At 50.4% G+C, this 14,253-nt stretch overlaps 1 protein-coding gene across 11 annotated transcripts in view; it reads right to left on the reverse strand.

Annotated features, from left to right (window-relative positions):
• Positions 1-1,314: 1,314 nt before the first annotated feature.
• NFASC (neurofascin) overlaps positions 1,315-14,253 on the reverse strand; it is a 53,303-nt gene continuing 40,364 nt past the window's right edge. For 8 of the 11 annotated variants that reach the window (XM_086476747.1, XM_086476750.1, XM_086476749.1 and 5 more), the window contains 3 exons: positions 8,032-8,163; positions 7,378-7,447; positions 1,315-1,546 (listed from right to left, as the gene is read on the reverse strand). In XM_086476747.1, coding sequence (XP_086332873.1) covers positions 1,315-1,546; positions 7,378-7,447; positions 8,032-8,163 — 434 coding nt within the window. Of the gene's footprint in view, positions 1,547-3,827; positions 3,840-7,377; positions 7,448-8,031; positions 8,164-12,981; positions 13,138-14,253 lie in introns of all 11 variants that reach the window. The other 3 variants (XM_086476744.1, XM_086476743.1, XM_086476745.1) reach the window with 2 other exon arrangements.

Below are 14,253 nucleotides of genomic sequence, written 5' to 3' on the forward strand. Positions count from 1 at the left end.
GCTCCCGCCGTGTGCCATCCTCCCTGTCTCCCCAGGGACACGCAGCCCCGAACCATTCAAGCTGCTGGGAGCTGCGGTGCAGGGTGACAGCAGGGAATCCTCCACCCGATCCCAGGGGGTGCTTCTCATCCTGACCAGGAGGCTTTGATTTTTTTTTTTTTTTTTTTAATTTGTTTTAAACAAGTGATTTCTGGTCCCCTCCTCCTACGTTAACACTGGTCCTGCTTCCACTCCCTCTTTGCTACATAAGATTTATGGAATTGCCTTTAAAAGAAAGCAGGCGTGGTCTTGGGGGCAGTTGTCCCCCAAATTCTTACAAAGCGAAGACTAAACCAAAATGGTTTGCCTGCGAGCACACAGGCAAGCAACGCTGTTACCCTGGGCTCGGAGGGTGAGCAGCACCTGACTGTCCTTCCACAAATCCCACGAGCCCTTCTGCAACCTCTTGTCCTCTGAGGATGCTCTGGGGCCCGGCGGGGGGGCGGTGGCTGACGTCCCCGTGGGCTTTGCAGGGCTGAGTTACGGACCGTGGAGCCTCAGCACCGACGGGAGTTATGGTGCCGAGGGAAGCGGTGGGGACCTGCTCTTCCCTGCATAGGTGCAGCTGGATCTTTCGGGAAGGAGGCTGTGGCGCTGATGAGTTCAGGAGAGGCTATGGGCAAGGGATGGACGTCTCGGTAATACGGTGCCATGGTGTCGTCACCCAAAGATCCACCACTTTCCTCTTTTCGTGCATTTATGCTGCTCTCGCTGCTCTGCCCCGGCCCCGCTCGCCCCTCTTCCCTCCCCAAACTCTTCTCTTTTTTTCTTCTCCCCCCGCCCCCCTCACCCTCTTATCTGGAACCTTCCTGTAGAGATTAAAAAGCAGAAGTTTTGTAACTCCATTCCAAAAGAACAAAAAAGGGCCTCGGGGAGCCTGGGTGGCCGAGCCCATCGCGTGGCCCCTGCCGGGCTGGCGCTGGGTGCTGGGGCCAGCCCCGCAGCCGGGGTGCAGCTCGAGCGAGCATCCCGCTCCTCCTCCAGCCTCTCTGGCTCGGCCCAGATTTTCAGCTACAGCTACAACCCACCCGCGCCCCGGGAGTCCTTGCCGTTCGCTTGTTTGCTAAGGATAAGATGGCATCGGCAGCCACCTGGTCTGCCTGTTTGCTTGGAATATTTTTTTGGTTTATTTTTTTTTCTTTTTTTTTTTTTTTTTTGTCATTGTGGGTTGGTTTCATTAACGCGTTTCTGTTGGAGGTAGTGGCGGCGGCGGCTGTTGTTTAACCCCCATCCACTACAAACACCTCAGGCTGTTTGTGGTTTCAGTGCATCGCGCTACGCCAGCGAGTAGATAGCATTGACTGGGGAGGTGGCTTCCGAGCTCTCGTTGCCTTCGGTCTCCTCTTTGTCCTTCTTCACCGTGTACTGGCCGATAAAGGAGCCGTCCTCATTAAACTGCCCTTCGCCCCCCTCTCCGTAGTCCACCAAGCTATCGTCGCTCTCCTGCTGCTTTATCGTGCCGTCCAAGGAGGTCTGGCTGTTTGGCAGGGGTTTGTTGTCTTCGTCGCTGGGTAGCAGAAGACAGACAGACACAGTAAGGGTTGAGAATGGGGCTTACAACCTTCACCCAAGGTCTGGATATTCAAAAATAAATCCAGTGTGCGAGTGTACTGACCAGAGAGCCCAAACGTGGGGTGCTCTGACTGCAGCCAGCAAGTCATGGTGTGTCTGACACCCACGTGAAGGTGGGGAGACAGCCTCTGCGGGGGCACGGACCCGTGCAAAGGGTGCTGCGGTTGGTATTTCTGCACACCCAACCTTTGTGCTTTTTCTTTTTGGAAAGCCTTTTTTTTTTTTTTTTAACCTATATTAGATACGATGCTTAGATCAGTCCAACTGGATGTACGTTATAAATATCCTTTCCTTGTCATTGCTTATATTCTTTCTTTCTCTTAGCATTTTAGCCAACCTTGGTGTAACCTGGTTTAGTGAGGTTTGTTTCCAGATTTCCTTGCAAAAACCACACTCGGCTGTTTAGCTACATGCAATGGGGAGCACTCTCAAAGCACTGCGAGGGGGCATGTATAGGATGCCAAGTTCTGTGCAGCTTCCAAAACTCGTGGGAATTTACCTCTCCAAGCCTATTTCTGAGCATCTAAGCTTGTCTGCTCAATTCTTTATCCTTTTTGTCTTTTTCACTAGAAAGATTAAGCCAGGTCACTGAAAAATAAATAGTCTGACCCACAGGAAAAAAAACAATGCTTTAAAGAAGCCCTTTTAACAAAAAAAACAACCCAGGGAAAAGCTGTTTTCTCTCTGGAGGGCAACGGCTGGTATCTCATAAATACAGGTAACGTTGTGTGGAGGATGAGAGTGGATTGCTATATATATATAAAAATAACTTTCCTATCAATTAGTCCTTAGTTCATGTTTGATCTTATGTCCAGCATGCAAATTCTGTAATATTCCTAAAGGTATCACACATGTACCTTAAATTAAACATTTGTCCTCCCACCTCCATTCCTGTCTTTTTATTGCTGCTGTTTTAGCTTGGGACTCCTCAGACTCGCTCCCCAGCACAGCACCCTACTCTGTCCCTTTATTTCCCTTAAAATTGGTAAAAGTACTGTGTTTGATTGCAGCACAAAGGTGTTTGCCTTCTGCGAAGGCATGAGAAACATTGTCCTTGGGCCAGGGAGCAAAATGCTCTTTAGCTGGGGAAGGCATGAGATCTCTCTCATACCATTTAATGAATGGCATCAGCTCTCTACAGTGGGAGAGGAATTTGGTATCCCACAGTACAACACGCGGCTTTCTAACGTATTTGCTTATATTAGCACTTTGTGAATTAAGCAATAATACAAAACCAATATTTGAGGCCCTGTGTTAACTTGGCATCACAATAAAAAATAACTCGTTAGCTTTGAAAGCAGCTTCTTTCTTAGGGGAAGAGGAAGAGAATTCAGTCTGCAAGCAGGACTGCCAGTTAGAAAGCCCAATAAATGCCAAGTAGAGAGTGGCAAAACCCAGGTCCCTTTATTTGCAATATCCTTCCCAGGGTTTGGGGTTCAGTTAAAGCTGAATCTAGAGCCAGATTTTCCCTTATGGGGGAGTTTGCAGCACCAAACACCCCGGCAATGCATATCCCGAACCTGCCCCCTGGTTTTACCTCTCTCCAGTACTATTTATCCTGTTAGTGCATTAGAAGGTGAAGCAGATATTTATCAACATCTTGATGCAATATAACTCTGTTAAAATGGATTTCCATTGGGTTTGCTGATGTGTGCATTAGAGAACCAGAGCACCCAGATGAAAACCATTTGGGAAACGTTGTCCTGAGTTGCATAAATCATTGAGAAGAGGGGGGAGGCTTGAGCCAGAGGGAGGATTTTCAGGACTGAGACAAAGAATGAGCAGATTGTTTAGCATCTAGCATTTTTTTTTGCTCGTGTCCCTTGCCACCATCCCCTGGGTGTCCAGCATCAGGGCGCTGAATGCACCGAGGGCATCGTCCCCAGGTCCAACCCTTGGCTGGTCCTGCTCCACCAGGAGGGATCAGCTGCTCAAGCGTGGGGCTGGGGAGGGGGCCTGGCTGGTGCTCGGGGGTGCCCCCAGCCCACAGAGCATCTCCAAGCGAGATGCAACTCGCTGGACGTGGGGGGGACCCCCGGTGCCATCAGGAGTTAGAGGGATCTTGTTTAATGTGTTAGGTGGAGGCAGGTACATGGGAACAGGGAAGGGAAGGTATAGTTTCAGCTATAAAGAAATAAATAGCCAGAAGGAAGGAAAGTAAAATTAAAAAAAAAAAAAGCTAAATGTGCCGGACTTCTGGCAGCACGTGGTCCTACCTTTCAAGAGACCTTCATGGTCCATGTGGATAGACCAGGTGAAAAGGAGAAGAAAGAATGGGAATAAAACAGAGAGAAGCAGAAAGAGCCTGATCAGAGAGAGATATGATGAGGTCTGCATTTACAGGGGCAGTGCTAAAAACCAAAAAGAAATGTCTGCATTCCTCATGGAGCTAATTGCCTCGTTATACCAAATGGAGCCAGTATAATTGTTCAGAGCTGGATGAGCCTCATTGGCTTCCCCGGGAAAGCTAATACAGAGCAGCAGTGGACGGTGCAGGTGGGAAGCGGGCTGTTTGCCATCAGGCTGTTCGGAAAAAAAGGGCTTGCGGTTGCAGTCCCGTTAGCGAGCGGCTGTAGGGAACAGCAGTCGCCGCTGGGGACTGACATACAGCAGGACAAGGGCCAAGTGAACGGGTCACCCTCTCTCCCCTTCAGCCTTCTGTTGGGTTTCCATGATATAGTCATGCACCAGTATCACATTATCTGTTGACAAGCCTACTCCTCCCCAGGCTGCTTTGCCAGACCTCTCCTCCCCTCTGTGTCCTCCTGCCTTGGTGTCTGCTGAGATGGTCCATTTAGGGCAAGCTGGCACTGCCTGCAGTGTGTAACCTGTGCCACAGGACGCTATCCTGAATCTGAACTGGAGCCCAGAAGCTAAAACCACTCAACTTTCCCTTCCCAGCGGCCAGGGTTTCCAGCCGACTCCCCCACGTGCAGCTTAAACATTTGGTATAATGAGGCACAGTCACTGGCACAGAACATTGTCCAAGGATAATGGTCTCCTGCTTTGAAAATAAGCTTCTCGGCTTAGCCTCTGCTCAGGAAAACCATTATTCTGTTAGTGGAACAGAAAGATGTGACAGTATCTCTTAATTATAGGCTGCAGAGATTCGAAAGTTGCATGCACAGGGCATTAAGGACGTGAGATATGATGAGAGCACATCAGACATGCTATGTGGAGGTGGGGAGGGAAACCAATGAAGAACTCACGTCAGCTCAATTCCTGTCCTTGCCTGAAATACTAATTGCTACCCTCCTTGAGCCTAACATCGCAATCATTTTGAATCTTAATCAGCCAACAGCGTTTCATATCAATCCTTCAGGTTCACCTTCCTTTCTGCCTCCTTGAGGGAACCCTCCCATTACTTCTCCCAGGAAACCTGTTGCTCCTGAGAAGGAGGGGACAAAGTTTATAAGTTGTTGGGCTTTTGTTGTTCTTGTTTGATTGGGATTTTTTTTCCCCCCCGTCTAGTCCACGGGACAGCGCGATTGAAAATGCGGGACCATCTTGGAGCTTGGTTATGGCCCTTCTACTGACCTCTGCCTTTAGCTTGCGAACTTTTGGGAATGAGGCTGTCGATAAAAGTTTGAGTTTCAGCGAAGCAGAAGCTGCTGTGTCGGCTGAAGGATTTACCCCATTCCTTCCCATTGCCTGGAAGGCAATGCCCCTTGGATGGTGCTTGGGTGGGAAATGCAGCATTGCCGACTGCCGCGATGCTGCCAGCCATGCCAAGAGCTTGGTTTTCCCTCCATGCAAGGCAAGTCCTCCCTGGCAATACAATTGCCTGAGGAGCGGTGGGGGGTGAGGAGGTCTTGACTGCAGTCGCCTCCACGGGCTCTCGAGAAGCGGATCCCTGAAATCAGTGCGTACTGCCAGAAGCTCGGCTGTGGAGACCTTGACTGAGATCCTGCTGATGGAGATGAGCCTGGAGCGTTGTGGGGGGGTAGCTGCTGGGTGATGAGGCGTTTCAGGCATGCTACGCGGTATTTGCACCTTCCCACGAATTTGGGAGATGAGAGGATCCCTGCCATGACTCGGAGCGTTAAGGGGACTTGTTTTGGTCGAGGTATGGCCGCTAGCTGTGCCGTGGGCAGGTATGGTTATGGCTCGTGTCTGTACAAGGAGCACTGCCTGCACCTGTAACATCACGCATGGGAAGAGGTGTGGTTGATCTGGGACCAGGCAGAGCTAATTTCTTCTTTGCTCTTCTCTGTGTCCTGGCCAGGAATCTGAAGGGAATATCCCCAGGCTGCACTCTGTAGGTGGGCTTAATGCCATTGCCCTGGCGTGGCTTGCCACCGCTAGAAGTGATAACCAAATCTCCCAGGGAGGTGAGGAAGGTGTTGCAGGGCAGTAAAGGATGGCAGCCTTTTCCTACAGCATGCTGCTGCTTCTGCTTCCTGCTGGAGTGTGTTCGTGTTCTTTATCGTGCTATCGGAAGACTGGGGGGCTTTGGGCTTACAACATCCTTTGGAAAAAAGAGTTGCTACTGAAATAGAGTTACTGTGCTACTAACAATATAAATGTGTTCGTATTGAGGGCTGCAGTTGTTCTACTTCCATTTATGTATTGTGTGCAGGCAGAGATATTCATTTTGCTTCCTCTAAAGTCTTTGGCGGAACATACGTGTCTTGTTACATCCCTTACTGAATTGTAAATAAATTCTTCCTATTTCTTGCTGCCTCGATTTGTAATGCTAGGAGTATTGGTAATGATGTGGGGTTTAATTAACCCCTGTTTTGAAGTCAGGAGAAAAATTCCTGCTAGCCTAATTGGGCTTTGGATACAGCTCAGATGGAAAGGTGCACTTTAATTCTTTCAAGAAAAGCCAAGCCCGCAGTAGGTGCTCAAAGGGCAAGCTGGGTGTGCTGTAATACATCCCCGTCATCTGTCAAGTGTGGGCAATCCAATGAGACCTGACATCGTTACCTGCTCCTCGGGGGCACCCACGAAGAGCAGCAGAGCTGTGAATGCTGCATTGCACGTGAGCAGGCTTGGGAGAGCGCTTCTCCCTTGCCGAAATAGCCTGGGAGCGTTCCGGGAGCAGAAATGGGCGCCGCTGCTCTTCCGAGGATGCCATTTTGCGTGCAAGCAGCTGAGCGAAGGTGGGGGGAAATCGGGGCGGTTGAGCAGAACCGCTGCTCGGCTGTGCTGCAGCCCTCAGAGGGCGTTTCTGTAGGGTCTGCCTGGGGACCTCACAGAACAGCCTTGATTGGAACGCAGGCAGACCCCCAAATCGGTGTTCTTTCACACTTTAAGGGCTGATCTGAACATAACTTTGGGCATCTCTCCCCTGGATACTGCTTTATGGCTAGGAGAGAGCTACAGGGTGATATACCTGAAATATCCTCGGGCTGCTTCAGAGTACAATTATTATTTTGGGTTTTTTTTTGCATGTGCTATGAGTGTCATTGCAGTTGGTCTGCACGTGGCGAGAGCTGTGTCCCGGGTAGCTGATGCCGGAATCCCAGCTCTCTGCCTGGACTGATCCTCTCAGGCTGAGGCAGGGAAAGGAGGAGACCTTGGCAGCATCCTCGCAGCCCGGCTACTCTTCCAGGGTTTTAGGCAGGAAATGTTTCCTTTGATGGAGGACTTGCAGAGGGAAGGAGGCAGGAGGAGGAAGGTGGGAGAAATAATTGAAGAGGCTGTGTGGCACCGCGGTGCTGCGGTTATGTGGAGGGGTAGCGCGGTGAGGTCTGTGATGGCTGGGGGTGGGGCTGATGGGGAGACGTGGTTGTGTGGGTACACATGCCGATGGAAGCATACCTGTAGTCGAAGGACCCGTCTTCTACGTTCTTGTCTTCGGGATTTAGGTGCTCGTCTTTATTTTCTCGTACTGTGAACAAGCAGATCCCCAACATTCACGTTAAAAAGCAGCACAGGAGATAAAAGCTTTACGAGACAGTAACAGCAGCTGGTGTTGAGGCTGTCGTTGTGAAAGCCCTGCAGGGTGAAGTACAGCTTTTCATCGACTCCATAAAAACCTGCATCTGGGAGGGACTCGCAAAGTGTGCTGCTGTGGTGGCACCGGGGCACGGGCGCTCCAGATAGCAAGGGAGGATGTATTAATTGCTGAATTTTCTTAAGCCTGATCTTTGCTTTGCAAGAATTTAATGAGATTTTTGCATGAAAATATTTTTTTTTTCCTAGATGAGGACAAGCAAATTTACAGAGTAGAGGTTGGGTCATGCATAGCAGGAGTGTCCAGCTCCGCAGCCCAAAGCCTGCACAGCACAGAGCCTTCCCCTGACCTTTAATTAACTGAAATGCTTCCCACTAATAAGAGTGTTCCCGCTCCAGAGAAAGAAAAGCCCTTGTAATCACAAGCATCTATCTGAGAGCAATAAAATTTGATTAGCCCCCAGAAGCCTGGAGATGTTTAAACCATAAGCACAAACGATTGCCACGCAATGCTCTTACCTGGGTATTTCCCGCCTCTGCTCCTCTTAATGAAGCAGACAATCAACAGAATAAGGACCAGGAGAGCTATGGCACACATCAGCCCGATGAACCAGCCCTGCGTTGCGATGTCCACGTGATTCTTGGTATAAGCTAGAAGGAAAATTGAAAGAGGGGGGGAAAAAAAAAAGCTATAAGGGACAGACCAGAACCACAGAGGGAAACAGATGAATAATAACACACGGTCCATCGGTTTAGAAATTATCTTTAGCGCTGCATTTGTGTGTCTATGTGTGTATTGACCAGGTCATCCCAGAGGGTAGCACAAGGATCTGTGGCTTTTTCTTTTGTGTTGGTAGGTCAACTCTGCGCTCTAGCAGGAGCTACAGACAGCGAAGGGTCCCAACACAAAGTGAAACCTGGCACAGACCAGTGAGAAAGGTGCGCTGCAAACAATGGCAAAAGAAGCTGGGTAACAGATTTGATCTTTCCTTTACTGTGTCTGAAAACTGCCCTGGAAGCGAGGAGGTCTGAACGAAACGTGCCCAAGCGGATCCAGTCCCTGGTGTCCAGTGAGGCTGGACGCTGGATCCGGAGGGTTGCTGAGCCCTGACGAGCTCATTAGCAGCCTCGAGCTGGGAGAAACTCAAATCCTGTGGGGCAGCCTTGCCCAAGCTGCAGAGGCTCTGCTGCCACCACCGCCAGGGTCCTGCTGCCTTTGGGTGGCTACGGGGGTCTCCAGGGCTGAGAGGGGACTTGTGGAAGCCCACCAAGACTTGGCCAATGCACGAGTGGGGACGCAGCGGTGGGATCAGCTCTTTGAGGAACGGCAGCTGGGTCCCAGCTAGTTGAGAGGTGTTCTGATAGCACGGGGAAGTCTTTTCTCCTGGGGCAAGCTCTTTATACCGCTGTGTCCAGCACCCTCAGGGCTATGAATATTAATATGGTTAATACCAAGCAAGGAGGTGTCTTGTTCCCCAAACAATGCTCTGGCTTCTAACTGCCGTGTCCTCCCTCACGTACTCTTGACTACTTGTTTGCAGCTCCCATACACAGTCAGACAGACAAATCTGTGTCCTATAAATAGCAACAAGCTGCCATTTTCTGGCTCTCATTGACATGCGCTTCGTATTCAGCAAGACAGAGCAGAGGAGAAAATAACCTTCAGCGCAGCAGGGGGGCTAAATTTAACCAGGCTGCAGTGCAAACAGAGATAGGTATTCCTGGCAGGAGCGCGGGAGAGCCGAGCTGGTTGGGATTTGGCAGGGGTTTGCCTGAAACGGGCGGGACGGTGCCACGAGCATCCTTTTGGGGCGCCCATGTGACAAAAAACCAGGGTGGTGGTTACCACGAAAGCGTAAAATGCAGCCCTCCGTTAACGTATTCTGAATGAAAGGCTCTTGTAAGAGAGACGACAACTTTAAAAATGGGTTGAATTGGTAAACTTCCCTAACCCACACCATTTCAGGGCTGTAAGGGTGTACTTATTCAATCAAAATTGAACCCAAGAGAAGAGGTGCTTTCCTTAGGATGAAATCTAAGCCGGTTGCCAGTAGGTAATTGTAGCCAAACCACGACAAGGAAATTCAGATGAAAGATGAGAACTACAAGACCGAGGACCATTTGCTATAGAAATTATGTCAGATCCTGAACACTTTTGTGAGCAGCATCGAGCTCCTGGGGAAACCGGGGGGAAGTGGCTGCCTAATAGTGCCTTGGCTCCCTTTTGCTGCTTTTCCCTCTAATGGGGCCACATTTAATATTTACCTTTAGTACAACCTGAGCTACGTAGTCCTCCAAGATGCACTTTTTATTATGGAGAGGATGAGATTATAACAGAGTGGAGCTGAGAACTGGATTCAATTAGCTGAGTGCTTGGGGAGGAAAGGGGAAGAAAGCTTTACTGGAGAGCTTTGAAATGGAAAAAGATTGTGTTAGCAGTCCTGATGGGATGGGGTTTCTACAGAAACCAACGCTAAGGGAGAAATAAGGGAGGGGGTCCTCAAAATACAAAATGCCAGAGCAGCCTGAAAAGGTGGGTTTGTGCCGCCGTGCAGATTGGGGCTGGGTTTTAACAGAGTGGGAGGATTTTGAGTCCTGAGCCACCAGGGGATGTTGCAGTAGGATTGTGGCACTGCCTATCGCTGAGGTAGAGGTATAATTGCCATCCTTCCCAAAAAAGCAACACATGACGACAAAATTATAGTCACAGCAATCTTGTGTTTAGAGTAAACGAGTGACTGTCATTGCAGCATTGAGAAAGAGAAGATTAAGTACATGGCTGTCAGAGAGGATGTTTTGATTTGCTTTAACATAAGGCCAATGTCAAGGGGAAACAGTGGAAGGCAGCTGTGTAATCAAACAGGTAGTGATTTGAAATGCAACTGCAGTGACCTTTTTTTTTAAAATTAATTATAATCTTGTGGTAGAAAACATGTTACCTAACAGTTGTAGCTTGTATGCCAATGGCAAAGATGACTGCATTCCACCAACAGATCCATAAAATTTTTGTCTTTCTGTGTAAAGTGGACTATCTCACTAGCTCTAGCCTTGCATCATCCTCATCCTAGCATTTGTGAAGGCTGGGGAATTATTTTATCTTTTTTTTTTTTTTTTTTTTAATTTAGAAGACCTCTTTGTATTAAGCTACATTTGTAGTTTCAAAGTGTCCTTTACTACTGGGAGGAGCTCTGTTGGGTTACCGAGCTGTCAGTGAATCAGAAGCAAAGTCAGAGGGCAGTGTCCTGCACACAGTGTGGCCGGACTACTCCTGATTTATCTACCCTCCAACTGAAGAAACCTTTAGAATAGCTATTTGCAAAACATTAAAAACCAAACCCCACAAAAAGCTCAACAGTGCTTTCTTGTCAAAAGCATTCCCGGTGGCATACGATTGTCAGCGGGGGCTGAACGCTTGTGTCAGCAGTATCCAGCCAGCAAAGAAATGGATCTGCAGCGTTTATGCATGCAGGGATGGCGAAAGCTCTGTGCGTCCCACGGTGACGGGGCTCAGATCGGCCTCTATCGCTGGGACAAAGGTGGCCCCATCCTTTAGTCTCAACAATAAGCAGGAACCCCTCAATTACAGCAAATAGATATGCCGAGACTGCCAGCATCAATCAGCCAAGGATATTGCTTTTCCCCCCCCCCCCCCTCTTTCTAATGGTTCCCTGCCCCTTGCTGTCTGTGAGCAGGGGGCTGTCCCCTCTCCCCCTGGATCCCAAAGCGGGTGAAAAGCAGGTGAGAAAAGAGACGAGACGGGTCCGGATAGGGAAATAGTCATCCAGAAAGACACATTGCGTGGTATGGGTGGGGGCTGGGGAGCTGGTGGCGATTTCTGACTCAGGGGAGGGTCCAGAAGCCGAAACAAAATTGGGGATGCAACGTTGCAGCTGGAGCTGTTCTGGAGGGAGTTGGAAAAATCAGCTCTTTTATTGTCTGGGGTCAGAATGAGCCTCTGCAACGTAGGAACAGGCGGGGAGCCCAGGGGCTTGAAACCTGCGGACAGTTTGCGTGTCTGTGAGCCGAGTCCTGCCAAAGCAAAGCTGTGAACTGTCCCGAGGCAAGGCGGCCGCGCCGTGCAGCACGTATAGCGGCGGAGCCATAAGGGGAAAAACTCCGGTGAAAATAAATCCTTTTTGAAAACAGGGCTCTCTGAAAAGCTGAGCGTGTTCCAGGGGCCGTTGTGCTGTGGATTTGACCACGTCACGGGGTGATGGAACAGTTTGAGGAGGCACATCGGACCTCAGCGTGGGGCAGGACAGAGCCAAGGTCAGCACTTGCTGGTTATTTCTCAGTGTTGGGCAGCAGAAATACCAGCAGTTGCCATCTGTCCCTGGGTCATCTCAGCATATCAGAGATGGCGTTATGTCTTGCCAAATTTTCGGACACTAGATAAGGTGGGCGTAGGGGGTGTGGGGAGAACTGCTGCTCCCCACCTCCCCCTGCAGCGCTCCCTTGCTGTGAATCGCATTTTCCTTTTGCGCTTCTCAGCAAAGAGACTGGTAAGTGCTTGAGCTTTCCATGGCACGGCTGGATCCGAGCAGAAGAATTTTAGTTCTTCGCAAATCACAGCCTCTACCTACAACGTCTGTCAGTACGGGCTGCTCCAGTGGTGCTTGCTCCTCGGTGTTTCAGCTAAGTGTTTAGACCCGTGCTTTGACAGGCGTTGTGCACAGATTCCTACGGCAAAACCCCCGGGTGAATACAAAGGAAGTTACGGCTCTTTTGATTTACTGAAACTCATGGAGTGTGAACGGTGAGGTTTTATAAATGCATAGAGCCCGCTGCGATGCCTGTGGAAGTCAAGAAGGGTATTTCTCTGGCATTCAGTGGGCAGTGTAGGAAGCCCGTAATTAGAAAGCTGTAAAAATCACTCAGGTGCTAAGCCTGGAAAATTGCTTGTGCAATTAAACATGAAATTGCCAGAGGAAACATATGTGGAGGATGGAAAGCCCTAGGCACACGCCACGGATGACTCTGAGGTCTTCTGCAACCACGACGTTCCCCCTCCTGGCCCTGCCCCTCACTCGCATCCCATCACCAGTATCTCCCTGCCTGCCGTAACCTGGGGCCAGACGCTCTCCGGCGCCAAAGCAACCACCATCGCCGCGAGTAGCAACGCGCGCGGGGAAGTGCCACCGCACAGCGGTGGCGCTTCAAGCGGAGCCACGTGACAACATGAGCGCGTTCTCCACCCTCCTGAAAGACCCTTTCCTTCAAAGGGCTCCCCGTCCCCTCCTGGGGCTCTCCTCCTCCGTGCAATGTGGAGCAACCTCCCGGAGATGCTGGGGGTGGCTCTTGAATAAGGGCAGAGATGGAGGCGGGGGGGGCTGCCAGGGGGGTGTGGATGAGGAGTTCCATGCAGTCATGGTCAAAACCACCTCCCGCCACCACGCGAATGACATCGGCGGTGATGGATGCGACATGCCTCGGAAACGCACCCCGCGGCGGGGCTGAAGCCCGTCTCACCTGAGCTGGTGGTAAAGGTTATGTACGAGTGTTCGCTGGGGCTAGACCATATGGGGAACACCCACAGCTTGTACATCATTCCCGGCGTCAGATTCGCCAGCTGCACAGAGGAAGGGGTCTGAGCTTTAACAGGGATAGATTTCTCTGTCTTGTTACCTGAGAAACAGAAACCGCACATCAAACCCAGCCGCAGGAGCCTCGGAGAGATTACCGTGTTGACACTGCAGGCAACGCATTACGCTCTCCCTAGCCGCTGAGCAGAAATAACGCAGCTTGATGGTCAAGGAGCTATTAACGGCTTCGTGATTATTACTCGCTGAGAATAGAAGGAAAATTGGTGATGCAGGAATGTGGTGTGGGTTTTGCTGCATCCCTGCTTGCCATACTGGAAAAAATACCGGTAGCTATTCAGATCTCTCCCTACTTTTAAGATCTCTTAGGTCCTTTATCTGCCCAGCCTCAGGTCTGGATATTTGGGTATTTACCACAAAAGATCTGAAACTTGCCTGGTCCCGCTCAGCTGGATGAAAGTGCTACAGGACTCAGTAAAGGAGCCAATTCTTGGGCTTTTGGGAGTGGTGCCCGTGCACCAGTTTTGCTGGTAGGTTAAGGAGGCTTTGAATGACCTGGACGTTGCATTAAACACTGTGCGACCCCTCGCCCTAGGCGGCGGATTGCTGCTTTTGAGGGCGAGAGGAGTTTAGTCCTTCAGCTCAAGTAGGGATGCTCATGGGCTGGCTCTCCCAGGCTTTATCCAAGGATGATCTGTTCTTAAGGTGCCAGGAAATCATTTGCTGATGAGCTTAATGCTGAGCATTAAACGACTGAATTCTAAGAAAGCCTGCAGTGGGGCTTTGATTTGTGGCTCTGGAGGTGGGCACCTCCCAGTTCAGCAGTGCTGCAGGGAAGGAGAAATGTGGCATTGAAGCCAAAAGAGTGCTGCTTGCTTCAACCGCCATCGGAAAGGGAGGAGAGCCACGGCTGTTCGGGAAGGGCTGAAATCTCCGAGATTTCCTCCCTTTTGGCCAAATCCTGATAGGGGTATCCCAAGGCATTGCTGCTGCTCTGGAAGGGCATCGTCTGCGCTTTGTGCTTCCCAGGGCTGGCAGCGGGTGGTTTGGGAGCTGGGATACTTGGCATTTAGGGCTTGGAAAGCTAGTGCATATCCTGAATTATGGAAACCAGTTAAAAAAGGGAAGGCTGGGCATAGCCCAGCCCGTGCTGCCTATGGAAGCCCTGCAGGCTGTGGAGCGAGACCAGGCACTGGCTGTG

Source organism: Leptosomus discolor, chromosome 21 (genome assembly GCF_034619465.1).
Source record: "Leptosomus discolor isolate bLepDis1 chromosome 21, bLepDis1.hap2, whole genome shotgun sequence".
NCBI classification, from domain to species: Eukaryota; Metazoa; Chordata; class Aves; order Leptosomiformes; family Leptosomidae; genus Leptosomus; species Leptosomus discolor.